The following is a 27,519-nucleotide window of genomic DNA, read 5'->3' as shown; positions in this document are numbered from 1 at the left end:
AGTTAACATGTTACAAGTGAGCTTGCTAGATTTTAGAGGTGGTAGAAATGTGATCCCAGTAGTGGCTGAACACATTCTGTAAATGCGAACCGTTTGGTCTGTGGAGAGGCTTTGGGCACTCGGTGTGCTGCGAGAGCATGGTTTCTCGTACCTAAAAACTGCCTGCATGCTGTCTGTCGAGGTACTATCTTGTGCGTTGTGGTCCTGAATATTTGATTAACCCAATGGTTGTTTTTAAAGGGATCGTACGTATTTAATCGTTACACTCATTTTCTTGTGGTGCCGTACGCCTTAAGTTACCAGTCCTGGCTCGAGGGGGATATCATAATTCTAAGCCAAACAATTACACTGCGGTCACCAGTAACTTCCGTTTTCTTTATATCATTCCTTCAATAATATATAATTCTATAAATTAACATCCACTTACTGTCGTTTATTTTAGGGTGCTTCGTCGACATTGACACTACGTACATGCTTGCAGAGCAGTGTATGGTGCTTAGCTTGGGGAAACCTAATCTGCTGCGAACTAAGGGCTCAAACACCCTTAGTCCCAAGGGTTTCCCAAGGAAAGTTGGATTCCGCTTCACAAACGCAAAAATAGCAGATTTCCTAGCAGCGAGCCAAAGAAACGGAAGCCGATGTTTTCAATTCGGTACAGTCTCTAGTTTCAGTCCCGCTTCAAAGGAAACCGTGCACCGGACGTTTCGAAACGAGTAGTTACTGCAACCGAGAAAAAAATAATGAAATAAAAGCCAAAAAAGCTCTGTTTCGCTTCCCCGTAGGTCCACCAAGAAACAGCAGGAGGCTTTCATCGAAGTAATAAGAATCATGATTTGCGCGGGCTTTGGACCGACAATTGTAACTCGCGGCTTAACTTTCATATAAAAACATGTACCGTTGCCTCTCCACGTCTACCTTGTTCCTTTGTTTGGTTTTTTCTTCTACACGTAACTTTTTCTTCGAAAAAGCTTGCTCAGCTTCAGAGCATCGAAGAGTATCGGATGTCACGGGTTACAAGAAACTTGGTCTTTTCTAGCACGCTGTCCCCACCCCTTTCTTCTTAGGTAACCCAAGATCCACGTTTCGACGAAAGCCTTTTAAGCACGAGGACAGAACGACAACCAAGCGTTACACCTTTATTATTTTTTATTTAAAATGTAATGGGAAGCAGGAAAGTGCTTCCTGACAATTGCAGTAATTGATATTATTGCTGAGTCCAGAAACCGAGAATAAAATAACACGGTGAAAGCCAAACATTAGCACTGAAGAACACGACCACTAAGCTGCCATGTGTACAAAGTGAAACAGCACCTTATAGCAGGGTCTCGTGAGCTCCTTGTTGAAAGAAAATAACCTGGGTGTCCAATGACAGGGGCACAATATGAAGGAAAGAATATTACTTTTAAGGGCTCGTTTTTCCTTGTTAGACACAATATTAAGGGGCACAATATGTACGTTACACTTGTAAAGTACATATTGTTCGCAACTGTCGTATATTTCAAAGAAGTTGAATGTTGGACGACTTGGTTTGACATTAAATTCATCGTACATAGCGCAATGAAACAAGAGAACATCGCTTCTTTTCTGTTGCCACGTTCCGATGCTCTATTTTTAATGAAAGGACTGTTATGCTTACACAGATATTTTCTAGTTGCTATTCTAATGAATGAAAATAGCGCGAAAAAAAAACGTAAGACAAGACGAAGAAGGCTACAGCGCAAGCGCATACTAACAACTGAACTTTTGTTAGTAATTATTGGCAATTCATTCGTCCTGAATACCAACTCGCCCAACAGACTATTCTTCATTGCTATTCTAACACCTTTTGACCATGCCTTGTCCTTGTGTCATAAAGCAACACATTTGATGATGATGTTCATCATCATAGAGTTCCTATTGGCCAAATGGCACAATGGTTTAGTATCTTCATTAAAGTAACATTTAGTAGCCCAGTAGGATGTTAGTAGTAATAAATAAGCTTGGAGAACACCCAATACTCAATTATCAAGTGCATGTGTTCTAACCTCGTCGCTTTACTTACTCTGCGCTCACTGCATCTAACTTTTTTTCTTTACTTATAGTTAGTGAATTAGATGCGGACTATATCGCTGCAGTCATAATATAGGGCCGCGAGGCAGTCACATTAATCACGAAGTAGCCCTTTGTTTTCTGAATAAATTTTCCCGTGATAAGGCGTCAACAATCACACGAGTAAACTTCATTACAAAGTCAAGCTTCTTGACGACTAGAGGCTCATACTGTGTCCGTTGTACGCTAACAGTACAGAGCAACAACTCAAAGTTAGTTGCCTGAGCTCGTATTTGTGCAACCGTATTTGACAAACTTTCGGCGGACGTTTACAATCCTGTCTTGCTTGCATTGGCGACCGAAAAGTAATCGACTTGCTGACAATTCCAAAAACAAGCCTTTTAATTAACGGCCAAAAGGGTGCTGTCTTTTTTTTTTTTCCTTCACAGGTTACCGCTTGTGTATTTATTTAGGACTCCAAACATTCGCTGTGGGCGTCAAATATTGTATGAATGTACCCGGTACAAAGACAGCCAACTTAACAGAAGTTTCAAACGAAGATGCGTGATAGCGCTAACGAAGTGTTCTTGCCCTTTGTCGTACGCTTTGTGACCGCTGGGCATGATCACTGTATAGAAATTTGGATTAATTAGGGTCCCCTGAGGTTATTATGGCGCGTCAAATGAACTTAGCATCGGGATGCTTTTCCGCCTTTTATAGCTTTTGTATCATAATATGAATTGTAATCCAACTAAAGAAACACGCACAAGAAATAACACCCGACGTAATGAAAACAACACCTTACCACCAAAGCGCTGGAACACAGTACTTTATTTTAAAGAAAAGTTGTAATCTCGAGCTAAGATAAAGATTCCGAGAAGCAGGATGCCTTTTGCTCAAGGAAAGTGTCGAAGTCGGACTATATTAGTATGAGGTGCGTGTCTGGTTGTTCATTAGGAAACTTAATAATGAACCTCTCTTTATTTTATTTCAATGGTCTCATTGAGAAAATAACAAAGTTACCTGGGAAAAGAAGCAAGCAGTCGGCGTTGTTGCTGTGGGTAGCTTGGATAATTTGAAGAATACACGAAGTAAACACGCGCATAGTGTTCATACGATAATACAGCAGCGCCATTTTGTAGTATGTCAGCGAAAGAAAGGGTATTTGAACACCGTGAGGAAGAAAGCGTTGAGCGTTTTTGTGCTTATATATAGTAAAGCAGTGCTCGCGCGAAACAGATGACAGTGTAGAAGAAAACACGCTACGCCCGTACAGACAAGCTCTGCAGGTGCGGTGTTTTCCCGAGATATGCCGTATGGCCCTATTGCTTGGTCAATAATTCCCAATCGCGAAATTCAACTTTTTTACGCATAAATCTTGCGTGAGCGAGCATGTAAATGGTACTGTAATTGGCGCGAGTACCCGGATGGTTTGTGGGACCGGCGCCTTGCGGTCCATCCTGGATGAGATGACCTCCCAGTCCTTGAGAAATCCCTGCAGCTCCGGACTGTCCACGTCCACCAATCGGTAGCCGGTAATCTTGGTCTGGCCGTACTTGAATTCTTCCAAGTCCACCGTGTGCAAGTCCTGCGGTGAAGGAAATTTTACTGCTCGTTCTTTGTAATTACTGTAAAGCGATAGCGTTGTATTAATAATTAACAAAGTCATATTTCTCTCGTTTTGCTTATTATATACGTATTGTAGTTAAGAAGATATGCCTTATCTGCTACTTCAAGTTAAATCGATATTTGCACTGATTCCCTTCTTGGACGTGTCTAAGATATTCACAACAGTGCACATCCTTAAATTGAGATAGCTCTTTTGCTGCATATGTATGTAGCCAGTACCTTGTTCTTCGGTACTATGATGTAAGTCGGTTCTTGGTCCATTTACTTACATTGTATTCATTCGAGGAATCAACACTGACATTTTTATTGATACAATGAATACTACTGCTGTTGTTTGTTTTCTGCATATAGATTATGAAGTAAACATATGATGTGCTTTGATTTGAAAATCTCTCAGAATTGCAGAGGATATGCTGATCCGTTCTTCGTGAATGCCTTTGATGAACAGCGGTATACTAACATTTAGATTTCAAGGTGTAAATCGATGTAAATGTCGTTAAATTGTTTTCTTTTCCGTGTGTCATCTGCACATGAGAAAAGTTAGACATTCACTTCGACGATAGCGGCGCAACGCAGGCCTGAACTCTGTCTAAATAAATACTTTAGCTGCCAGTCACAAACCTAGATGTGGCGGGCAAACTTAAGCGAACGCTCATAATTTCATGAGTCGCCTATAACCAGCCTGATTTCTGACAGTAACTAGCTCTGAATGCCAACTAGTACACAGCTCTCCGTCGCGCACTGCAGCCGACCCGTCTAACGCATTTTACACGGCGACGCTTCACTGCCTCTACAAAACCCGAAATTCTACTGAGCACGTCATCCATGGAGACATTAAGGTATGTTTCACCACATAACGCTGGTTAATTGCTTTCGCTAACGCCACAACATTCTTTGCGTGTACCTTGACTTCTCTAGTTTCCATTTTGTTATGGCGCAGGCTGCGCACTCAGAGGTTCAGTCAAGGTTCCGAAACATCGAGAATTAAAAAAAAAAGAATGACACCCGATAAATCTGTCGGCTCTCCTACTATAGTTTCGACACGCGCTTCGCTAAAACAAAAGGGCCTTTATCAAGGCGTGCTCTGAAAGTTGCAACGTTCTCGACAATGCCGGTACCTCGCTCGCTCGCATCTTTAGGGTTCACGAAGTTGGCGACAGGTGGGAAGCGGATGGGTAACGTAAACGTCATTGCCGGAGTGGAGTAGCAGCAGCCTCTTCAAGGGACCACTACAATGGAACATTAAATCACTTTAGACAGATGAATTCTTCTTTAAGAACTATATTGTCATTTACTTTGCCATCATAAGTAGGTTATTGAAGGAGGAAATGAAGCTCAGAGCTTCATGTTTGAATTTAGCGCCGGAACTTCAGCAAGTGAACGTCGGTGTGACGTAACGAATTTCTGTCTTTTTGCGTATTTTGGCCACATTGGCTCAATAAAATTATCTAAAACTTCCTATATAAAGACATTGTGTCCCTTAGAACGCAATGTAAATCATTTTAGTGACAAACGATTACGTAGGCCCTAGTAGACGCCATAGAGTTTCCTACAATACTTACTAGAGGGAACTGCCTAGTAGGCGCCGTCAAAATGTATGACGTCACGACTAGCTAGTGCGGGAACTTCAAGGCGGCGTCGCCAGCTGCATTTTCTCTATGCGAGTTTTCTCGCTTACCAAGCGTCTTCTCGCGGTGAAAGTGGTGCTTTCGCTATTGTGGAATAGTAATTTACTAATATGAAAAAAAAAATAGTCTTGTTCTCTTTAGTGTCCCTTTAAGAAGCCGAGATGTGCAATAGAATGGGCCAACACGAAAAACGAAGGTAAGGCGTAAGTAGTGGCTCGGAGGCTCCTGTAGAGCTTACGGAAGAGGCCCAGCCAGCCACCTTCAACAGCCGTGGCGCTCCTACGTGACAAGCTGCCATTTGGGACAGCTAGGTGGCGAGCTCGGATCGAAGGAGGGAAGCATCGCGTGAGAGCCGTCGCCGCTGTGCAAATAGATTGGAGTGCGGAGAAGAAACAAGCCAAGAGAGGCGGCGGGGAAGGAGGGCGGGGACCGCCGCAAACATGTGCGCGCTTCGCTTGCCCGCCCATCGCTTTGCCCTCCTGCGAGGCTGATATGGTTTGTGGATGACGCGAGGAAAGGTTCAACACGTACGGCACAATGCGGTAAAGTGGCACTCACCAGAGATGTAATCAGGTAACTGTGGCTTTCTGTAAGCATGCCAACTTGCTGCGCCTGCAGATTTGTTTTTTTTTTTGTCGTAGGAAAAAGGGATGAATGGAAAGGGAAAATAAGAAGGGTAGAAGAAGAGAATAAGACGACATGACTTCATTAGATGTTGCTTTTCACTGTATTCCAAATAAGGGTTCAGGGGATAATGAAAGCTTGCATAAATTGAATGCTTGAAGAAAGCTTGAATGAAATGGAAGCTTGAAGGAAGCTTGAATGGAAATTGTTTGAACACGGGGCGTCTCTAGAGCCGACGTTTCGGCAAGTGGTCGTGTCTTCTTCAAGGCATCGCCTGCCTACCTTATCGCGCGTATGTCTTCTTGGTCTGTACGAAGGGGAGTCTGTACGAAGCATACACATACATGTGCAAAGAACGCAGCTGCTGCCTTCAAGGTGACAAGACTACTTTTCGACAAATCGACTCCAGCGACAACCCGTGTTCAAGGATTTTTCATTTTATAGCATTGTTTATTTGTTTGTGTCTATTTCAAAGGGCGTTTCACGGTCTTTTTAGTTAGCATGACGAATTGTCTGTATGGACATGTCTTATTTCTATATGTGCTCTTAATTCATGGTAACCTTCAAGTCGCTGTAGAACGTCGCAATGCATTAGCTTCAGCACGAAGGTTTCGTAGCCGGCCAGATACTGTTGTGTAATGTATGTACAAGCTGACGTGCTCTGCCGCGTTTCTCTCTCCGTGTGCTGTGCGGAGCCAAATATCCTATCAGAACGATTCACCTACGTTCTTGCGTAAAAGATTAAGGACTGGAACGCATTATTGACAGCACTGCTATTTTGCTCTCATAAGTACTGCCAGAATTTAGTTTTTTTTTTACTCCTTTTTCCTTCCTTACCTTTCTATCCCCCTTACCCCTTCCCCAGTGCTGGGTAGCAAACCGAAAAACTTCTGGTTAACCTCCCTGCTTTTCACTTAACCTTTCTCTCTCTCTCTCTCTCTCTCTAGTTTCGCATCAGAACCATTTCTATAAAAAAATATGCACTAAATGCCTAATGGTACCAGTCACAACTGTAAGGCTTAGGTATAAGTGCACAATAAGGCTCTTGTGTAAGAGCATAAGTGAGAGTGGTAAAAAGTGACAAATGTGTCGTAATTTTGAGACGCTTTCTTGTTTTTCTCTCTCTCTTTTATTCTAGCTCTTTTTGCTTATTTACAGGAATCGCAGCACTTAGCATAGACAGGTTGCCTGACTTGCGTTAATGGCTGACGCCGGTTTATAGGTTAAATCGTACTAGCCTTGGGACGTGGCGCTCTTTTTAGATTGGCAGGCAGTGGATACTATCGAAACTAATAGTATAACAAGATTAGGTTAAACGACGTCCAATGCGATCTAATCAAGGCGGTAGCAGAAGAGCATTCGATCCGGCAAAAGGCCCGGTCAATTAATTACAAACATTACAGTGTCCAGAAATGCGAATCGCGAGCAGTTTAACCATACGAGCATCGAAATGTAAGTTAATTGCATTTGTATGCAATGATAAGATCTGTTATTGCTGCCCACAAAAACGACTAGTAGTTCGGGTCGCTTCATCCCGCTTATCACGTTTCAGGGCCGCAAACTACGACAATGACCTTTCGATAGCGGAAGGCACGTGACGTCATCTAAGCTGTAAAAGATGGACAAAAAAAGCACTGCATTCGTCATTCTGGCCGCTACTCGGGCGTTTGCGAAAAGTTTACATCAGCATTAGTTACATAGGGACACACATGCAGAGATATTTAATTGCATTCAATGTACAGGAAGCAAACCACCAATTGCGCACAAGGAAGACGCAGACGATGGCGTAGTCTAACAATGGGATTTTTTGTAGACGCCACTCACTCCAGAAGCCATCTTCATTACAAAGACTGGCGGTGACTGCGTAAGCTACCTACACTTTTACCTCTAAACGAAATATTATTTTGATCCAAGTGATTTCGCCCTGTTACTTCCAACCATACTTCTGTTACGTTTTATTCTATTTACAAATACCTACATGCTCCTAATGCGTCATTATTACGTAGACAGATATAAGATATGCAAGACAGGTATTTCGTTATAAGGACCAGAAATGGTCTTGCCCGTCCTGATGAATGGGACACTATGTTATAATATATAATGCTGCTTAAAAAAAACAAACGTTTGGTCGTTAGTAGGCGTCATTGTGTGTGTGTTTTGTTGCTCGATTTAAGTACTATCGCATATACAATACGTAATGGCTTTGAGGCTCTTAGTGAAGCGAACTAATGTAGTTCCAAATGGATTGCTCTGTCATTCGCTCACGTGTTTCAGGGCAGTGAAAAGGTTTTCCCTCTTGACGTCCAGCACAACTCGTGTTTCCTTTGTCTTCTTGATCTTCCAGAAAAGGTCCCGGTACGGCTGACCAGAGTGGAACTGGTACATTTGGATGTGCCAATCGTTGCCCCGGGCCTCTTTCAGAAAATCCTGAAGCCTTATGATACCTGCGGTAAGGAAAGAAAGAGTAGATCTTATAACAACAAGGTATGAATGGGTATGGTGAACATGGGGACCACGAAAAGACGTATACAGTCGCGCCCAAATGAGTTGCAACATGCGCCCCGTGGTCAAAGCGAGGCCAACACTGCACGGTGGAAAACAGTGTCGCAAACACTTTGCAACAGGATAGAAAGCTGGGCTAGTTGGTACAAATGCATTCTTGATGCAACGCTAAAAGACAGAAACTAAGGAACAATCACAATCAGACTAAAAAGGAACAATCAGCGCTCGTCCTGTGTGATTGTTCCTTCTTGGTCTCTGTCATTTAGCGCTGCATCAAGACTCGCAAACATTGTTTCAACTACTGGCTTTGCCGGTGTTACAGTGTATGCTTGGAGCCCTTTCAACCATGGCCACCGTATTGCAACTCATATTGAGAGCCACTGTAAAGTGCTGGTCGATTCAAACGCGATACTCGGAGTGTGTGACTGCTGGCGGTCACGGTGACGGTGAGGGCGAAAATGTTAGTGACGCACGTTGACTGCATGCGGTTCCGGCGGAGCTCTGCAACCCTTCGTGACGCGCGCGCGCCGCCTCCAGCCGCTTCGCGTGGCGCGGTACGTGAGCGCAGTGTCTTGAAGCCATGGCAAGCAGCGCTCCGCCGGCGCCACCGACGACCACAGACAGAACGACTGTCTACCGGATGCAGCCACCATGTGTCACGAACGCTCTCTCCCTCACCGCCAGCAGTCACGGGCTGCAAGTATCGCGTTTGAATCGCCGAGCACTCTACAGGTGCTCACAGAATAATTCGAAACGCCGGACAGGCGGCCGCTCGTCGACGAAGCACACCCGCGGAAAAATACAGTTATGTCCTGTGCGTGCGCGGTATTCCTAACAAGCAAATATCGCCTCCTAGTGCATCTAGAACGGTGTTGCCTTGCGCCAAAAGACTAGCGTTAGGTGCCTCGTAGAAGTGTCACAGTCGCGCAGCCTAACTATACTGAAAAAGCAGGAAAGCGCTGTCGAACAGATAAATGACGCCCAAGGTAACAAAATATAGTAGGCGTACAAGCACATGAGTGCGCAAACACGAGCGCTAATAATCCAATGCACGCGCACTCACAGCGCGCCCCAGCACCCCTTGTCAGAGAGCTCTTTTGGCGCAAGGCAACACCATTCTAGACAGACTAGGGAACAAGGCTTGCTTGCTAGAGAACAGTAGTTTAATTTGAGCTCGTTGGTTCATTGTCGAACTTGTTAGGAAGTGGCAGCGCAAGGAGCACATGGACAAAGAAGCACAGTAGACGCCACTGGCGCTGACTACAACTGGCCTAGAGAAACCGTGCAAGCGCAGACAGTGGTACTCCGCCAACGAGCGGCTGCCTGGCGTTCCGAATTATCCTGTAAGCACCTGTCACTGCACGTATTAGCGATTGACGCCGATGCCGAAACAACAAACCGTCTGAGACACCATATCCACGTAAAGTGCTTTTACAATGACGTTGAGTGAGTTATTTCTAAAACCACGTCAAAAACGTACAAAACTTCTCTCCATGCAACTACGCATACCGAGCGCAACTCAGGAGTAATAAGATTTATCGCTGTGCGATGCGTGCTAAGGAGTGACTGCGCTACGCTCTGCACAGAAGTTAGAACTTGAACTTTGCATTTGTAGATTACTGAACCAATGACAGTATCCAAGGCCATGCGGGAATAATCTCGCTGTCATATCACGCTGTAAAATTGTAAGACATTATGCCCTGAAGCGAGAATAATCTTTGATGTACTGTATCGATAACTTGAACCTCAAGCGCGAAAAGTTAAGACGGACGAAATTATAAAAATCGCTATTTTCGTTACTTCTATTCAAAATGAAGCGATCGTCAAAAGGTAGTAGAGTACAATTCGTTTCTTTTCGTTACAATAAATCAAGAATCTGCTCACGCAGTAATCAAAGGACGTTTGCGACTTCTATTCGCCGACATCCTCCCCTTGCGACAATTTTTTATGCGTAAAAGGTATTTTCGCATTGCACAGAACGCAGGCGCTTGGCATTCTCAGTATTCCCCATGAACAGTGTGAAATAAAGAGAGGAAATGCGAAGCACAACGTCGCACTAAATCAGCCTTGCAGTGTATATATACGACAACACTACAAAATTCCACCACCCTTTCCCCCCAGTGTAGGTAGAATACCGGTTATTCTAAACCAGTTCACATCACTGTCTCTCCTGGTTTTTTGTTTCCCATTCAATGTGAAAAGCTTTGCGAGGAAGACGAAGTGATTCTCTTGCGGAACACATCTTGCTCGTCTCTGTGATTTTCTGGACTTTTCGCTGCACTTGTGGGGTCTATTACCCCGTACATTGCGGTGATGGATGTACAACCTCACGAGTCGCCGTCTGGGTCCAGTTCAACCGCCGGCGTCGCTTCGAGGAAGCGAGGGAACACATCCAGCGAGAGCGAGGACACTGAGCTGTACTCCGCATCGGGCGACGAGTCCTCGGAAGACGGCTTTCAACCGGTCCTGTACCGCAAGGCCAAACGACGGATCATCAACGCATCTTCAGCGTCAAGTACGGCCACCGTGAAAACAGCGCCTCAGCGATGGCCTCACTCCATCCTGTTTGTGCCGCTGAATGCTACCGACAGTCTACGTGTGCTGAACAGGCAAGCGCTCTCCTTGTATCTTGAGAACACTGTGCCGAACGAGGTCAAAGATGTACGGATAAATACAAGAAGAAACATCCTGGCAATTGATGTGATGAACCCGAGCGCAGCTGAGCACGCTGCAGCAAGTAACGCAGCTGGGAAACATCACAGTCAGGTCCATCATACCATCCGATGGTGCCACCGTAGCAGGAGTCATTTACGACATTGACACTGAAATCCCTAACGCAGACCTTCCTGTGCTCATAAAACCAGCGAGTGTAGACAACGTCATTGTGAACGTCGGCCGCCTTGGTAACACACGTTGTGTGAGAATAACGTTCAAAGGTGACTGTCTCCCCTCCTATGTGAAGGTTGGCCACTTTCGTCACCAGGTTCGACCATTTATCCCGAGACCTGTGCAATGCTTCAACTGCCACAAGATCGGCCACGTGAAGGGCGTTTGCACGAACTCTGCAGTGTGCCACCGATGCGCAGAACCGCACTCGGAAGACAACTGTAACGCTACCATATTGAAATGTCCTAACTGTCAAGGTGCTCACAGTGCTTCTTCCAAAGAGTGTCCGCGCATAAGGAAAGAGATATCTATTATTAAGCAAATGGTGCGAGACAGCTCAACCCACAGAGAAGCCGCTGAAAAAGTCCGGCGAAGACGACGTCGCCGTCGGAGGTCTTCACGACGGACAACGTCAACTTCAGCAAGTAAGCCGACAGATCAGGGAACACCGCCAGCTGCAGTTTCTAGCCTGGCAAATGCATATGTTAGAAACCAGAAAGCGGGTAGGTCTCTCTCTACCAAAGAATGGCCGCCACTTACACCTAGGCGACTTGAGGAAGAACCACAGCAGAAGCCGCCCTCATCAGGGCAAGCTGCTACAACAGAGGACTTGCGGAATACAGATCAGCAAGTGATTGCTCTTCTGCGGCCCTTAATAAATGCCATTCGCGTGTTGTTAAACAACATGCACACAACGACCGCCAGAAATGCACTCCACGTACTGGACGCTCTGAGTCCAGTACTGGCAGCCCTTGAGTAGATAATGGCTCACCAGCCAGTGTCATTCAGGGAAGAGGTTCGAAAGGCAGCGATTTTCCAGTGGAATGCCCGGGGACTGAGATCACGCATTGCTGATTTCCGTCGGTTCTTGTACACCAATATGTTTCCCATCATCGTCATTTGCGAGCCGAACTTACCATACGCCATCAGACTCTCCGGATATGAATTATTTATGTCTTCTACAACTGCTGAAAACAGCAAGGTTCTGATGTTTATTCGCCGTGACCTCACCTACTTTCATCAGCCGGTGTCACATCACGACGACAATCAATATATATGTCTTACAGTGAAGAAGAGGCTTACCGTCACTGTTGTGGGCGCCTACCTATCTCCATCAAGTCGTTTTGACCATAAAAGACTACAAAGCATCCTGTCATCAACTCCCCACCCGTGCGTTATCATCGGGGACTTCAATGCTCATCATACGCTCTGGGGAAGTAGGAAGATCAATGCTAAAGGCAGAAATTTGGTGTCCTTCGCCTCCGATAATGAACTTTTCTTGTTAAATGACGGCACTCCAACGTTTCTCCGTGGTTCAACGTATAGCAGCTGTCTTGACTTGGCGTTTGTTTCACGAAGCCTCGTCAGGCATGCTGGGTGGTTTCCGGACATAGAAACGCACGGGAGTGACCACATTCCCACATATGTCAAGATTGAAGGTTTATCCCCTTCCAAGATACGCGATAACATTCAAAGAGTGGATTGGACAAAATTTCAATCTCGCATGGAAGAGCAGTGTCAAACGAATAGGTCACTCGACTTAGAGGAAACAATCAAGAGCACGATACACGACACTACGCGTACTCTCACATGCTCTTCGAAATTAACGGAATTCGACATAGAGTTAGAGCGACTTCGAGCGATTCGCCGACGTGCTGAACGAAGACACCGACGCACGGGGGCAGTAGAAGACTTGCGGACCGCTCGACGTCTACAGAAGAAGATCCAGCGCCGGATCGATAAGCTTGAATCGCAACGTTGGACTGCTTTCTGTGAGTCGCTTGACCCTCGTAAACCTCTATCGCACTTGTGGAGGACGGTACGAGGTCTGCGCACAAAACCTATTCAGCGGTCCCCATTCAAGGCTCTAGCCCTCTCCCAAAAAAGACCAGATATAGACGTGGCCGAAGAATTCTGTGCCAGATTATCTGGCCAAATGACAGCAGCAACCAGCTTACTACTCTCGAGCAGTTGTCCGCAACCACGTGATCCCCGCATGGACTTCCCATTTTCTATCAACGAACTCAAGGCAGCACTAGCTCTGTGTGTACACACGTCGGCACCAGGGCCCGACGGGATTTCTTACAGAGCCCTGCGTCATCTGGGTGAGCACGCGAGAATGTTTCTCCTAGATATGTACAACGAATCTTGGAGAGATGGCTCGCTCCCGACAAGCTGGAAGACCAGTCGCCTGGTACCACTATTGAAGCCTGGCAAGTCACCGTTGGAGCTCTCATCCTACCGCCCGATTGCACTGGCCAGTTGCGTAGGCAAAGTTATGGAGAGGATGATCCTCGGACGCCTGGAGTGGTACTTGGAGGGCAACAACGTCTACCCAGATGCAATGGCAGGATTTCGACGTGGTCGATCATCGATTGATAACGTCGTTGACCTGGTCACCTTCGTTCAACACGAGAAAGGCCGTAAGCGTCTCTGCGCTTCTTTGTTCCTCGACGTCAAAGGGGCGTACGACAATGTTACACATCAAGCCATCCTGACCGCTCTCGAAGAGGTAGGAATAGGTGGTCGGATGTATCGCTGGATACGTAGTTACATCTCAATGCGATCCTTTTTTGTGAACACCGAAGACGGCCAAACCTCTCCACATTACAGCTACCGTGGCGTCCCCCAGGGCGGCGTACTCAGTCCTGTATTGTTCAATCTAACGCTGATTGCCCTCCTTGAGCACCTGCCAAGCACAGTGAAGATATCAATGTACGCGGATGATATCTGCATTTGGACGTCTGCCGTAACATGCCTGCAGTTGCGAGCGAGAATTCAAAGAGCTGCCGCTCAAACTGCCCGTTACCTCCGTAATCGAGGCTTGGAGATTTCTTCCGAGAAATGCGCCCTCGTGGCTTTCACGCGCAAACCTATGAATAACTACGGCGTATTCATCAATGGCCAAACTATACCGTATATTCGGTCGTACAAGTTTCTGGGTGTCATAATCGACAGGGATCTCTCATGGAGCCATCACGTATTGTACATAAAAAAACGGTTGATCGGCATCTGTCATCTATTGAAGTTCTTCGCAGGCAAGACTTGGGGAATGTCACCAAGTGCTATGCTACAGCTGTACAGGGTACTTTTCCTCGGCTTCCTGCGCTACAGCTTGCCCGCGTTAACCAACGCAAGCAAAACAAGCCTACGAATACTACAAAGTGTTCAGGCCCAAGCCCTCCGAATTTGCCTAGGCTTGCCTCTTAGCGCGTCGACGGTGGCGTCTATAGCGCTCGCCAGAGACCACCTCATCAAGACACATATTGACGTCGAAGCACTCAGGACACATATAAGGCATCTTGCTCGGACTCCCCGTCACCACCTAGCCTCTTTACCAGTAGACCGACCATGCACCTCTTTTTGCCGAACGGTAGCCGCATATCGTGAGTCTTTGCCAACAGGCTTCACGCCCGCTGCGAGACCTTCAGTTCCTCCGTGGTGCCTGACTCAGCCTATCATCAGCCTGGCGATACCCGGCATCCGTAAAGAGGCATATATGTCGTCACCGGCTCTTAAACAACTCGCTTTGCTCCTGTTATATGAGAAGTACCGAGGCTCAATGCACGTATACACCGACGGCTCCGTTATGACGAACAGCTCAACCGCCGCTGTCGTAATACCTCTGAAAGCCACGACAATCAAATTTAAGACCTCTCACCTTACGACATCGACAGCAGCAGAGCTCGCAGCGCTTCTTGCCGCATTACGTTTCATTACTGATGAACGGACACAAAAATGGACGATCTTCAGTGACTCAAAGGCGGCACTGCAATCCCTTCTGTCACCTTTAAGCCGCGGCCCGCACGAGCAACTGGTCTTTCAGATTGCAGAAGAGACTCACCATTTAATTGAGAAAGGCCATGAAATAACTTTTCAATGGCTTCCAAGTCACTGTGGGATTATCGGCAATAAACGGGCCGATCAAGCTGCCCGTTCAGCCCATACAGAAAGCAGTCAAATAATAATACCGCTCTCTAGGACTGACGCTGCATGGAAGCTCCGCGTGCTTGCTCGTCAATGCACCACGTCGCAATGGAACGAGCCGCACTTCAAGCATGCGCGACTATATTCCCTGGACCCAACTCTCAGCCTTCAAATTCCTCCAGGCCTTCGCCGACGTGACGCTACCCTCCTGTGCAGGTTATGGTTGGGTGTCGCATTTACGCGCGCGTACGCGTGCCGCATAGGAATGGACGACACCGCATCATGTGACCACTGCGGCAGTGATGAAACAATTCAACATATTCTGTGCGACTGCCCACAGTACTGTTCACAGAGACAGTCACTTTGCAACGCGCTCGATAAGTTGGACGACCTCACTCTGTCGGAAGAAAGAATCCTGCGCCATCGACCGGACCAAACGTCACAGAAAAAGGCTGTGCAAGCGCTACTGCGCTTTCTGCGTTCAACTGGTCTCTCAGAACGGCTCTGACTGGAACGTCTTGCGTGTGTGTGCAGTGTGCGTTTTTTTTTTTCGTTTTCATTTTATCTCACTCTCTCTCTGTCCTCTTTCCGACCCCTATATCCCCACCCCTGTGCAGGGTAGCAAACCGGTCATTCGCGCCAGGTTAACCTCCCTGCGTTTCCTTTTCATCTATTTCTCTCTCTTGTTTCCCATGAACAGTGAAAGTCGTTACCGATTCCAAGCGGAGATGTATTCAAAGGGATGCATATTAACGCAAACTAGGAAAGACGTGCTCGAGAAAGAAGTCGACAAAAGCATAAAGGTCGGGCGCTAGACTTCAACTGTTTATCCGAAAGGTGAAGCCAAGGGAATGCAACCATTTGCGCATGTGTGTGTCAGTATCTGCAAAATGCGATCGCCCTGGCGCATCAAAGGGCTGCATCTTATTTGATATGCCAGTGCGATTGCATTTTGCCGATACTGACGCACGCATGCGGAAATTGTTGCATTACCCTGGCTTCACCTTTCGGATCAACAGTTGAAGTCTAGTGCTCGCCTTCTATGCTTTTTTTTCGACTTCTTTCTCGAGCCTTTCTTTCCTAGTTGGAGCTAATATGCATCCCTTTGATGTCAACCAATTTGCCCAGCAACGAGTCTTACTCGGGCATGCATTCATTTTTACTCAGCTAACATGCATAATTGACGCCTGTGTAAAGGAACCAGAAGTACGGCCATACCTTAACGTTTACGACATTATAACCTCAACATCTATGTCTGCGCACCGCTGCGAACTGGCCATTTTGAAAGCGGTGACCTGTGATGTTAGCAGAATTTGTTGTCGATCGCATTTCTTCAAAGCGCCACCCATTTATCCTTTTATTTCACGTCACGCTCTCCTCCGTTTCCATAGTAACCAACAGCTATATCTCTTCTGGCGTGCCCGCATTCTTTCGTTCGCAACTATTCTCAATATGGAGACAAAAGAGACAACCCGTGTCAATCCAGCAAAACAAAAAAAGGATGTTTTACAGCGTTGTCAAAAGAATAAAATACAGAAAGTGGCGCATTTTTCGGGCGATGAAATGTACTGGACCGTCTCGAACCGAAGGCGTTCAAACTGCTTAAAATACAGCGCTGGAAATAATGAGGCAAGGCGGACTAGCAACGGACAGCCCTTGACTTAACCTTGCACATCTTTCCTGGAAAAGTGTATACTCTGCAAGGCCCCTTGGTAATACGCCGCACTTATATACAACAATACAGACACATCTTAATGCTCTAATGGCGAAAACTTTCTCCGAACTTCTTTAGAGAGAAAGAAAGGAACAACGAGAAAAGACTAATGGCGGTGGCCCGAGTTCACTGTGTGGGTTATACGAATTCGGCACCATCCTTGTAATGCTGCCCCACCGAAAAGAATGCGCATTAGCGGATCCCTCCTTTACACAACTTTTATCATCGCTGCCTTACGTTCCTTTTCACGCGCCCTCTGAAAAGCGAAAGCTTTTGCCTCCCTCCGAATAGATTTAAAAAAAAAAAAGAACTGTCAGTCGCGTCGTTCTAGAGTGCCGTTCTTCTCCGCAATGTCTTGCGGCTGTTTGATAGCGAGAAATCTAGAAAAAGGAGGAAGAAAAAGAAACGTACTTCGACAGTTTAGGCAGGGGAGTGAAGACGAGATAAAGAGAGCGTTCGGTCGGAAAAGGAAAATGGCGTTCCTGTTCCTTAAAAAAAAGGGAGGGGAGTATTCGCTTCGGTCTCTAAAAGAAGCTTTGAAGCGATAACCATCACACTTAATCGAGGCCGAAGCACGGACGATAAAATAAGTTATAAGGGGAGCGAACGACCGGAAGAACGTGGGGGGAAAAAACGAAATTCCAAATGTCGAGAATCTGTCTCTTCCTTTCTTTTCTGGCTTTTCTTTCTTCAGTACTTGCGTCGACAACATTTCCGCCTGCCTGTCGATTACGGTATAACCAACTCGGGCCGATCGGTGGCCGCCGACACTCTTGCCAGTTCAGCTTTTGCCTCCCTTTCAGATAGAGTGAAGCGTTTCGACGCTCTTCTTTTTGGACAGTCAGAGTGAAACGCTTCTGGTCAAAAGAGGAAACGTAAGCTTCTTCGAAAGACATGCCGGGCATAGACTTCGCGAAATGGACGGGTCCCGCGCACTATCTCTCGTCGACAGTGTATCCGGGAAGCCAGAACCGAATGCCTCGCGTGGAACATCAGGAGACCAAATAAAAATAAAAATAAATAAAGATCGTCAAGCACAGCTGAAAGCGAAATACGCGTTTTTGAAGACGACAGGAGACGAGGTGGTGGAAAGAAAGCGTGTGTGTGTGTAAGGAAGAGAGTGCAGAGGGAGATGAGAGAAGGAATAGCGCAGTTTGTGGTCCTTGAGAGTGGATCTCTCGCGGTTATTATTAAGCCGGTACTTCAAGACACGACTTTCTTTTTCTTGTGCTTCTGTCCTTCGTCTAGTTTTGTTTGCCCAGAACTTCAGGAATTCCTTCTCGGTTGCTGTCATCACTCGTGACCAGATATTGCCACACACACAGCCTGCGTTTCTTTATTTTTTTTTTATTGACTCCAGAAGCGACTCTCATACTCCCCACGTGCGATTATCTTGGTTTTCCAGAACAAACGTAATGTCCGAAAGGGGAAAAGTAAATACTGGTGTGAGCCTTTCGTTCGACGTTTTCTTTCTTGCTTTTTTTTTCTGTGAGTGTGTCGTGGTCTCGTGTCCTTTCTTGTCCCGTCTTTTTAGCGCTGTTTTTCCCTCGCAATTATGACAGAACTTTGCGAAGAAGCGTGCTGTACCACTGTATATGACAACCGATCTGCAAGATAACGAATCGGCTCCGGGCGGCGTTTGATACTGTCAGGCGCAAAACATCGCTTGGCGTACTCAACTTTTTTAAAGACTTCTAATCTTTTTTTTTTTTTGCGACATAGCTCTTTACCAAAGCAGCGTAATCTTTAATGTGGATTACCTACTTCGAAGGGAAACGTTAAGGTTACGCAAGCTTCTTTCATCGGGAACAGTTAAAATAATGAACCAAAACCTGGTGCATTACCTAAACACGCTATTACACGTGTTTCTACAATCGGTGTGAAAACACATGTAATAGCGTGATCAGGAATAGCGTGATGGATAACACAAACCACAGTCTGTGGTGAATATCGGATGATCAGCAAGGAACATAATGTCGCGGTGCTAGCGCCATAACATATTCTAAAGGAGAGGACGGATTCGCCTCAAGTTAACAGCAATGGCAGCGACAGCATGCACAACTCTAACCACGTTGCTTTGGAATATATTTATCTCACGTTTCATTCCTTCGTTTGATGTCTTCGTTTGACGTCGTCACTATTTTGTTACCATTCCTGCATTGAGCACTGCAGCGCTTCTTTGACTACGTCCACGCGATCCGCGCTTGGTATGTGCCCACTATATTTGGCGTCTTCTCGCTTAGTGAGCTCTCTGCATCCAAATATAGGGCCTTCATAATTTTTCCCTCTCGTCTTTTCCTTATAATTTCTTCATAAAAATTTTGCAATTACACAACTTACAACTTTCCTGCGAGAATGTCGCGACGTGCGCGCCACGCTGACAGATCCCACGGCAAAGTATCTTCTTGTTGAATAACACGTTGTTGGGCTAGTTGGTGCATTGCATTCAATATATATATATATATATATATATATATATATATATATATATATATATATATATATATATATATATATATATATATATATATATATATATATATATATATATATATATATATATATATATATATATATATATATATATATATATATATTGAGTACCGAACGAAAGATAACTGGAAACGGTGAAAAAGACAACAAGAGGCTGGACTATTCACAGCTGGAAGCCCAGCCGCTTTCCTGTCTTCGCCGTTTCCTGTGATCGTTCGTTTTTGACTAGACATATATTATATCGTCAATCTTCATCTTATTGATATTCACTGTTTAATATTTCGCGCCATTTTAGCTAAGTGTACAATACAATGTGACGGCGTAAAGAAGATATAGAAGATAGAACAAATTTGAAGCTTTATGGTAGGAAGCTCCAACTGAAGATTTACGATAGCATGACCACGGGTCCCTTGAATATGGTTTGCTGAGGTTACACGCTCCGGCAACAAATCGTCGCTCGATATGCACGCTAACGAACTCGCGCTTGTATTTCCGTTGGCGAAGGGCCCATGTTCGTTCTGGTCGGGTATGGTGGCGCCATCTCTCATACAATCCGCAAATAACGTCTACAGCTTTCGAGAGCTCGGCACAAAGCTTTTCTTTTTCCTTGAATGGTTAGTCAACATACAGTAGCCACTACAGACCAAAAAAATCTGGGGTTTGACGCGCCAAGACCATGTCACTATTAAAGGGCACAGGGGTTCGACCCGTCATAGGGCACGCCGTATTTAAAGACTCTGGATTTAAGCACCTGGTGTTCCGAAACATGAACCTAAATCGAAGTACGAGAAAGGTGTCGCGTTTCGCCCCCACCGTAATGGAGCCGCCGTGGTCGGGAATCGAGCCCGTGTCCTCTAGCTGAACAACTCAGTACTTTAGCCGCTAAGCTGTCACGTTAGGTGACTTCGGGAAAGTGGGATGTGCGCTAGTGCGAGCGTACAGTGCGACCATCTCTCGTGAGTTGGTGCGGCTACGCCTCTTGGAGGCACGTATGACACCCCATAAACCGCAGACGAGAGGCTATAGGAATCAGTGCTAAGTCCAAACAAGTAAAAAAGTAGCTAATATAATATCTGGGGTTTTACGCACCAAAACCACGATATAATATGAGGCATACCGTAGTGGAGGGCTTCGGAAATCTTGACCATCGGGTTTTCTTTAACGTGCACTTACATCACACAGTACACAGCCCTCTAGCGTTTCGCCTCCATCAAAATGCGACGGCCGCATCCGGTATCGAACCCGCGACTTTCGGGTCAGCAACCGAGCACCGTAACCACCGCTCCACCGCAGCGGCCTATAGAAGTATTCAGCACGATTAATAAAGACTGCGCGTACCTTCGTGGTCCTCGTAGACGAGGGCGAACCTGTTCCAGCCCCATGTCTTGATGAGGTCTACGTACGCCTTGGCCAGCACCGCGGGCTTGGGGAAGAGGTTGATGGAGAGGTCGTCCCGCTGCAGCTGGAAGTCCCAGCGCATCTCGATGTGCGGCACGTCCAGTGCGTCGCAGATGGACTGCACGTGCATGCTGGTCACGTCCGACGACGGCCCGAAGATGCCCGCGATGCCCGTGCCCAGCAAGCTGCACACTGCGAGGAGACGGCGAGGATTAGTGCCCTGCGCTCCTTATACGGCGGCGGCCTGTCGTTAGTCAACGGGCAACGTATTGGTGCATCCGATGCACTCGCCCTGTGAGACTTGGGCGCGGAAAGAGACGTCGGCCACACACCGCACGTACTTCGCCGAGATGAATCATTTGCCCTTTCATCTCGTAATTGACACTGAGGACGTGAGAGGAGACAGGAAAAGAAGCATAAAGGCGGGAAAGCCGACCAATCGAGTGTTCGGTTTGATAACCTGGCGATAAGGAAATGGGAAATAGGAAGTTATTGACACATGGGGGGCCCACTGCCCTAACCCAAAGGCTAAGCAGCGCACGTCACTCTCGAGCAAGATAGAGAGAGAGAGAAGGAATATAGGAAAGACAGAAAGGTTAACTAGACTACGTCCAGTGTGCTACCCTACACATAGGGATGGTAATATGGGGGTAAAATCTCTTTCTATCAATTCGAGTGTCACGAAAACTCTTACAAGTTTCGGTTAGACACAACCAAATGAACAAACCAAGAACAAACAAACAATCTAATGAACTAATGTATGAAAGAATGAAATAACTAAATAAAGATAGACGTTCTGTATTCCGTTGCATGTCGAACAGGCAATGCGGTAGAATATACTATATGTATACGCAGCGTTTCGCAGTGTGATTTTTTTTTATCTTAGGCACTTTATACAAAGTACTTCAGACGTCGTAACTTGGCTTTCATTTCGATGTGTCTGACTAAGATACGAGCCTCTGGAACAATCCCCCTTCGTTCGTTAAAGGTTTCGGTGTATAATAATAAGCAGTTGTCAGACAACGGTCATACAAATAACGCTGACGCTTTACGCGGACAGTACGTTTCAAAAGCTTGCGCTGCATTTGTGTAGCGACTGAAGTTTGAAACTGTGGGACATTCTTATTCCGCAGAGATACACCCCTTGCACATTTTGGCTTCGAATGAGCTTCGATACCGAGAACTAAATGACTTAATTAGACATGATTACCGTTATGAGTATCCGTACGAGTCTATGCGTTCAAATTTCGTCCTCAAATATATTCTTGACCGAAAGAGTGAAGTGGCACGGCAGGAGCATCCGATTCTGCCTTTCGAACGTCCCAAGTTTATTTTGAAAGGCAGCATCCCAGTTGGCCCCAAATCAGGACTCACGTCGAGTAAATGTTTTCACGCTTTCATTCTACTTCATTTTGCGTTAATGTAAGCACGTAGCATCGCCAGCTTGTCCAGATTTTCAAGTTAACGACATTTCTTAAGAGGTTTCGACAGCGCGACAGACCGAGGAAATTGTCGTCGAGGACGTTGCCATGGCAAATTTTAAGTAAGGCGAAAGTCTTAGATGCTTCATCAAACGCGAAAAGTGACCGTCGTCGTCGCCATCAAGACGAGTGATGCAAAAAATTATCGCGTGGTGACGTCGCCCTATGACATCACCATAACGTCACATGTCGCCAACATTTGCAACGTCATCATGACACCACTATGATGTCACATGACGAAGTCATCACATGACATCGTCACTTAATTGGTCAAGGGTAGGCCGATCCCGGAGGCAGTGCAAAACCACGTTGCGTACAGAAAGTTTTCAGCGGAGAGAATCAATACAATCGAGTAGGAAGAAAAAGAAGATGGCTTTCGCCTTCGAGTCGTCTTAGGCAACTGCGCAATGGACCGTATAAATACTTCTAACTGTCGCGCTCTTCGATTCCTAAGTTTGATTGCACTGATATGGAACGAAGTTTTTAAATAACGGGAAAGAAACCTACTTCATTGAGGAGGCTGTCATAGCTCGTACTCGGTGTGTGTTTTTTTCTGAGTGCTCTGCCAAGCTCTAATGACGTGCGGGGCTGTTTAAAATGAGGTTTTGATGCGGCATCCTGAAAGATACCCCCGCGGATGAATATATTGACCCGTACACAACATTTTGGTTGTGACAGCCCGCACTAGATTCTCTCGTTAAGTTTAAACATCACTCGAGCTTTTCTATTCAAATCGGTGTAACAGGTTTGACAGGGTGCCGGGGGAACATAACTCTGAATACGGCACGCTGTAATTCTTACGTCACGCGTTGCACTGAACGATAGGCATTGTCTCAACTAGAAGGCTGAAAGAGCAGGCGGACGGACAAAAACCCCCTCCGTTTCGCGTCACTCAGCCTTCTGTTTCTCGAGTGCTCGACATTTTTCGAATACGTCCAAGTTGTCATGACGTCCGCAAAACTCGTGTCACTTCTGTAGCCAGTGTAAATACCCCCTGATTCGGTCTGAATCTTAATCATTTGATGTTGGTTTTCGACAACTTCGTAATGTTTCTCTTGCTTTCCTATTCGCCGTCGTGAGCAAGCTGCAGCTGGGTAAACGGAGACGTTACGTCATACGTATCGGTTAACAAGATCCGCATAATTATGTGCTTTTATAGCGAAGGTGTCTTAGTCTATCCTGTGCTGTCGTCGTCGTCGTAGTCGTAATCGTAGTAGTAGTAGTAGTGGTAGTAGTAGTAGTGGTAGTTGTAGTAGTAGTAGTAGTAGTAGTAGTATTCTCGCAGGTCACGTGGTCGTAGGTAGAGTGAATAAATAAACAAATAAAACGAAATGATGATGATGACGCTTGGTCACGCACACTCGTGCGCTTACCGCTTCGCTATCCGATGGTTTTCACTGTTGCAAACTGACTGCAATTTTTAATAGCTGTTCTTCGCGCCGTGTGTATCCCTACTCCTCCTCTCTCTCAGTTCCTTCTCCTCCTCTTTCTCTCTTTCTTTTTCTTGTTATTACCTAAAGTGCACATAGCTCTAGCATGCTAGACACGCGCCGTCTCGCTACTTCCGCAATACGCAATTATTCTGCCAAATGTAGGGTCTCTTTAAAACGAGGAAGCGCATTCGGATGTCATGCCGTTTCGTGGCGTAAGAGCAACCGTCTTCCGAACAGGCAATCACGCGCGGTAAGAGCTGAAACAACGACTCGACATGTTTCTCGTCCAAGTTCGAACAGAGCCTATACGCAAGAACGAGGCTTAACGTCCGGGATTGCTTGGTTGTACGACAGCTGTCTCATTCGGTTGCCAGCTAGTTAAATAATGGGGGAATAACGAAGGAGCTTGAACGCAGTACTTCCGTCATTCTTCCTCCTCTCCTGAAAATCGGTGGGATGTCAGGTTTCTTTCTTTTTTTGAGACACTGCAGGAGCTTAGCAAGGTGCACATTCTACTGCGCACATCGAAACAAACAAACAAACAAACAAACAAACAACAAACAAACAAACAAACAAACAAACAAACAAACAAACAGCGTTGTTATGCGACCGGACGTTATGTGTAGCGTTATTTTCAACATATTCGGTATTCGCGGGACTGCATTTTATGTGAAATATAGTGTTATGTGAATGGAGTGTAATTTGTTTTGTCTTTGATGTCACTATGTGAATGGACTTCGTGAATATGCGATTTTTTTATGGCTTGGCTGACTCACGTGAAGCGTCCTAGATGCTTTTTACGTAATCTTCATTTTTTCTCTTATCGCCATGATTTTCACTAACTAACTACTAACTAACTAACTAACTAACTAACTAACTAACAACTAACTAACTAACTAACTACTAACTAACTACTACTAACTAACTAACTAACTAACTAACTAACTAACTAACTAACTACTAACTAACTAACTAACTAACTAACTAACTAACTAACTAACTAACTAACTAACTAAGAGAGATGTTCCGTATTTCACTACATGCTTAGTAGGCAACGTGGTTGAAGACGTATACGCAAGTAGTTCGGTTCTGAATTTCTGCTTGAGAGCGTTTCGCAGTATGTGTGTCCGTCTTTTTTTCTCTCTTTAGAGGCTTTATGTGGAGGAAGTACTTCACGCATCATAATTAAAACTTGCGCACCTAGAGTTGCATAAAATCACCTGTTCTTCGAACAGCGTTATGTTATTTTTAAAGCATTACGCGACGCACTACGTCGGATGGTGAGGGCGAGTGGTGCACTGGTTGTTAAATCACTGTATCTCCACTCGTTCGGTTGGCATTTAATTACGCAAGTTCGCCATGTGATAATTACGTAGCGTTTGACCATACTATATTGCGAGCTTTAATGTTACATCAGTTCATATAGCGCACTAGCACGTCCTATTTAAGTAACACGGGACGCATCAGTACTTCTCGCTCTCAAATGTGAGCAACGAGAAGAGTGCAGTGATCGCATTGTTGCTTTCTAAATATTTATCCAATGAAATAAGTTTTATATGTTGTTTTTTTCTTTAACAGATACTTGAGGCGCTCAATCAAACATTAACATGCTGCATATATATATATATATATATATATATATATATATATATATATATATATATATATATATATATATATATATATATTTCGCACGGATTAAAATGGAAACTGCCCCCCCCCCCCTCTCTCTCTCTCTCCGAAGGTACTAAACGGTCGCAGAAAAAAAATGATATTGTGGCGGTTTTCAAGCGTTTTGCCCGTGTTCTCGCTAACTTATTCGAAGCCGCAGGTTGTGCACCGCTGCAGGCAAATGCTCAGCCGTCATTAAATGTATGCCCAACAATTAGGCATCGAGTGCGGCAGGTTTTATCAATCTCAAGTGAATTTTGCGCCTCTCCCTAACAACCAAAAAGAAAAAGAAGATACACTACCAGTGCAGTGTTCCTAGAGCGCTGAAAGAAAAGAATTTAAAAAAGCCAACAAGCCGGGGCCCTGCCCTCCCGACTCTAGGTACACAGACTAGGGGAGGGAGCGAGCGAGCGAGCGAGCGAGCAGGTTGACGTTTTGAAGTTTAACGCAATTACAGGGCGCCGAGCGATGGTCGATGGCTTAACAGGAGAGGCCCAAAAACGCAACAAAAAGAAGGGGCGGGCGCTCGCTCGACGTTCGGTTTTAACAGGTTCCACGCAACAGGTTTAATTAGGGTTACCGGAATCTCTCTGTCTTTTCCAAAAAGGCGACGGCGCCGCTAAGTAAGAAATTAAAAAGAAGCGATGCATGACTAAGTCAAGGAAACGATAATCAAAATCAAACGTGTTCTTTGACGCGGGCCCACAGAAGCGGTAATTATCGGGTGACACGCCCCAACCCTTTTAACCGCCGTTATGAAAATGCCTGCAAACAACTCGGTCGACCGTCCACACGCTATGACGTTCCTTAACAGGTGCCGCTCAAAATTTTGCTTCTATTCACGTTATGAAGGAAAACAGCCGAGGGAAAAGGAAAGACAGGGATGTTAACCCGTTTAGAAGAACGCTACCCTAAACTGGGGGAAGGGGAGGGGGGGTTTGAAAGTTAAAAGAGTAAATAACGTAGAAGCGAGAAAGAGAGAGAGAGAGAGAGAGAAAGGGGGGGGGGGGCACACACACGTCACATTCCGTCAGTCTTTCGCGGTATACTGCATCACTATCAGTCTACAGCCGCTCGTGTAAGTCTGTTGACCTTCAAAATTTTAGCAATGCCTTCGCTGCTTTCATCCTCGATGACCTTTAAGGATGACATTCAAGGACGGTTGCTAGCAGTGCTGGGCAGTATCGAAGATACATGTATCTCAGATACTATATTAGGTACTCTTTGAGTATCTTGTATCTGTATCGTGATGCGTCTCACAAAACGAGTATCTGTATCTGACTTCCGATACAATCAGCAGTTTATCGTGTATCTTAAGATACAAGATACTACTATAGAAACAGCACCATGCAAAACAATAAACATCGGCTGAACTCCTCTTCTTATGCTGATAATGCTGCCAGTAAGCCAACAGAATGGAACAAAACAACTGCGACATTCTTTTATCTTTCCGCCCGAGTGCTCTAGCGAGGCCAAGCGATTAGGTATACGCGTCCCCATTGGTGGAGCGAAGTCACGTGATGGCTGTCGAGCCAGCTCGACAAGAAGCGCGAACATCTACGCGCCGCGGAGCTTTTATTTTTTCGATGTTTTGTTTTTTTTTAGTTGTGTCGGTGTGCATGACATTTGTTCGTAACGACAGCACTTTGTTGCGTACGCCGATGCGTGCGGCATCATCCGCTCAAGTTCCAATGCCGCTATTGTGTCGTTATCGAAGTTTGTCCCACGTGGTGCTTCGTTGCAGTCTGAAGAATGCAAGAATGGGGTTGCTTTGCGTCTCACCTGCTTTCGCACATCAGCGATTGCGAAAAGATCTCGTGTATGTAAGCCTCACGTATATACGATGAGATTCACTTATATGCAAATGAGGTTCTGGCAACCGCCGCACCACCGGTGCCGATGCTAGATGCAACAGAACAAGGCATTTACGTAACAGAAGATATTCTGGCGTACTGGTGTATTTGTTCTTCCTGCTAAATTATTCGAGAAGTTTTTTTTTAATGATAGCTTGACTGCAGGGGCATAGCCCGAAATTTTTTCGGAGGGGGGGGGGGGGTTCAACCATACTTTATGTATGTTAGTGCGTGCATTTGTATGGTGCGTGT

General features: G+C 45.7%; 2 protein-coding genes across 2 annotated transcripts in view; both read right to left on the bottom strand.

Annotated features, from left to right (window-relative positions):
- Positions 1-21,014, bottom strand: part of LOC119396504 (glutamate receptor ionotropic, kainate 2) — a gene marked incomplete at its 5' end in the record, with an annotated part of 47,763 nt that extends 26,749 nt beyond the window's left edge. The window contains 4 exon segments of the mRNA XM_037663755.2: positions 3,452-3,616; positions 5,844-5,897; positions 8,175-8,353; positions 20,770-21,014. Of these exon segments, the coding sequence (XP_037519683.1) occupies positions 3,452-3,616; positions 5,844-5,897; positions 8,175-8,353; positions 20,770-21,014 (643 nt within the window).
- Positions 21,015-25,729: 4,715 nt separating this feature from the next.
- The window catches only part of LOC119397582 (glutamate receptor ionotropic, kainate 1), a 121,282-nt gene continuing 119,492 nt past the window's right edge, over positions 25,730-27,519 (bottom strand). Inside the window, exon 6 of the mRNA XM_037665007.2 lies at positions 25,730-25,737. Within this exon, the coding sequence (XP_037520935.1) occupies positions 25,730-25,737 (8 nt within the window). The remainder of the gene's footprint in view (positions 25,738-27,519) is intronic.

The sequence above is a fragment of the Rhipicephalus sanguineus genome, chromosome 6, assembly GCF_013339695.2.
Source record: "Rhipicephalus sanguineus isolate Rsan-2018 chromosome 6, BIME_Rsan_1.4, whole genome shotgun sequence".
NCBI classification, from domain to species: domain Eukaryota; kingdom Metazoa; phylum Arthropoda; class Arachnida; order Ixodida; family Ixodidae; genus Rhipicephalus; species Rhipicephalus sanguineus.
This window is presented reverse-complemented; position numbering and strand designations above follow the sequence as displayed.